This window comes from Eimeria mitis, genomic scaffold, assembly GCF_000499745.2.
Source record: "Eimeria mitis Houghton genomic scaffold, Emh_scaff893, whole genome shotgun sequence".
In the NCBI taxonomy this organism is placed as follows: Eukaryota; Apicomplexa; class Conoidasida; order Eucoccidiorida; family Eimeriidae; genus Eimeria; species Eimeria mitis.
This window is the reverse complement of record NW_013576573.1, coordinates 12,792-13,568: the sequence shown is the minus strand read 5'-3', so window position 1 is coordinate 13,568 and position 777 is coordinate 12,792. Positions and strand designations below refer to the sequence as shown.

The 777-nt window shown below is 49.9% G+C and overlaps 2 protein-coding genes across 2 annotated transcripts in view; both read left to right on the top strand.

Moving 5' to 3' along the window:
* Window positions 1-5, top strand: part of EMH_0024840 (uncharacterized protein) — a gene marked incomplete at both ends in the record, with an annotated part of 1,625 nt that extends 1,620 nt beyond the window's left edge. The window contains one exon of the mRNA XM_013502352.1: window positions 3-5. Within this exon, the coding sequence (XP_013357806.1) occupies window positions 3-5 (3 nt within the window). The remainder of the gene's footprint in view (window positions 1-2) is intronic.
* Window positions 6-337: 332 nt separating this feature from the next.
* EMH_0024830 (uncharacterized protein) overlaps window positions 338-777 on the top strand; it is a gene marked incomplete at both ends in the record, with an annotated part of 8,841 nt that continues 8,401 nt past the window's right edge. The window contains one exon of the mRNA XM_013502351.1: window positions 338-669. Within this exon, the coding sequence (XP_013357805.1) occupies window positions 338-669 (332 nt within the window). The remainder of the gene's footprint in view (window positions 670-777) is intronic.

Sequence of the window (777 nt, the reverse complement as noted above, 5' to 3'; positions counted from 1 at the left end):
CTTGATCCACCACCGTCAAGCAAGGAAAAGAAAGATAAACATGCAAAAGATCAGTTACAGAAGAAGGGGAAGGAGAAGGAGGAGCCTAAACCCCCATCCAAAGAAAAACCAAAGGAGTCAACTAAGGAGGAAGAGCAAGCTAAGAAGGACAAGACCGCATCTCAACGAAACAAGAAACAGAAAAACACAGAAGCTTCACCGGAAAAAGATAGACCGTCTACTGAAAAAGAAGAACGGAAAGGGGGGGGAAGAGGTACGGCAGCACAGGCAGCAGGAGGAACAGAAAGCCGCAAAAAAGCAGACAACTCAGATTCTAGAAAAACCAAAGCCACCGCCAATGACGATGAGCCGGACGAGCGAACGACTAGTGCTTCCTCTCGGTCCAGTCGACCTACGAGCAACTCAAACCGAGGCGCCAACTCCACAAATTCACAAAACGAACGCCGTAGGCAAGAAGGGCAGGAAAGCGGCAATTCAAGAAGCCAAGAAACACGGAGAACCGAACAAAACGACAGGCAGACAAACCGCAGACAGCGCTCCTCATCAGAAGGTGAAGATTCTTCTGCAAAGGACAGAGACAGCTCTAGAAATGGAGGAGGCTCGCGCCAGAGGCAGCCTCAAAGAAGCAGACAGAGGCCAGCTGCTGCAGATGAGGATGAAGATGATGAGGTGAAAAATGAGAGAAATGAAGAGAACAGCGGGGAGCAAGGCAGTTCGAGAAAACCACAACGAGAAGGAGAGGCATCACGTTCACCCCAGGGAGACGCAGAGAAAGAT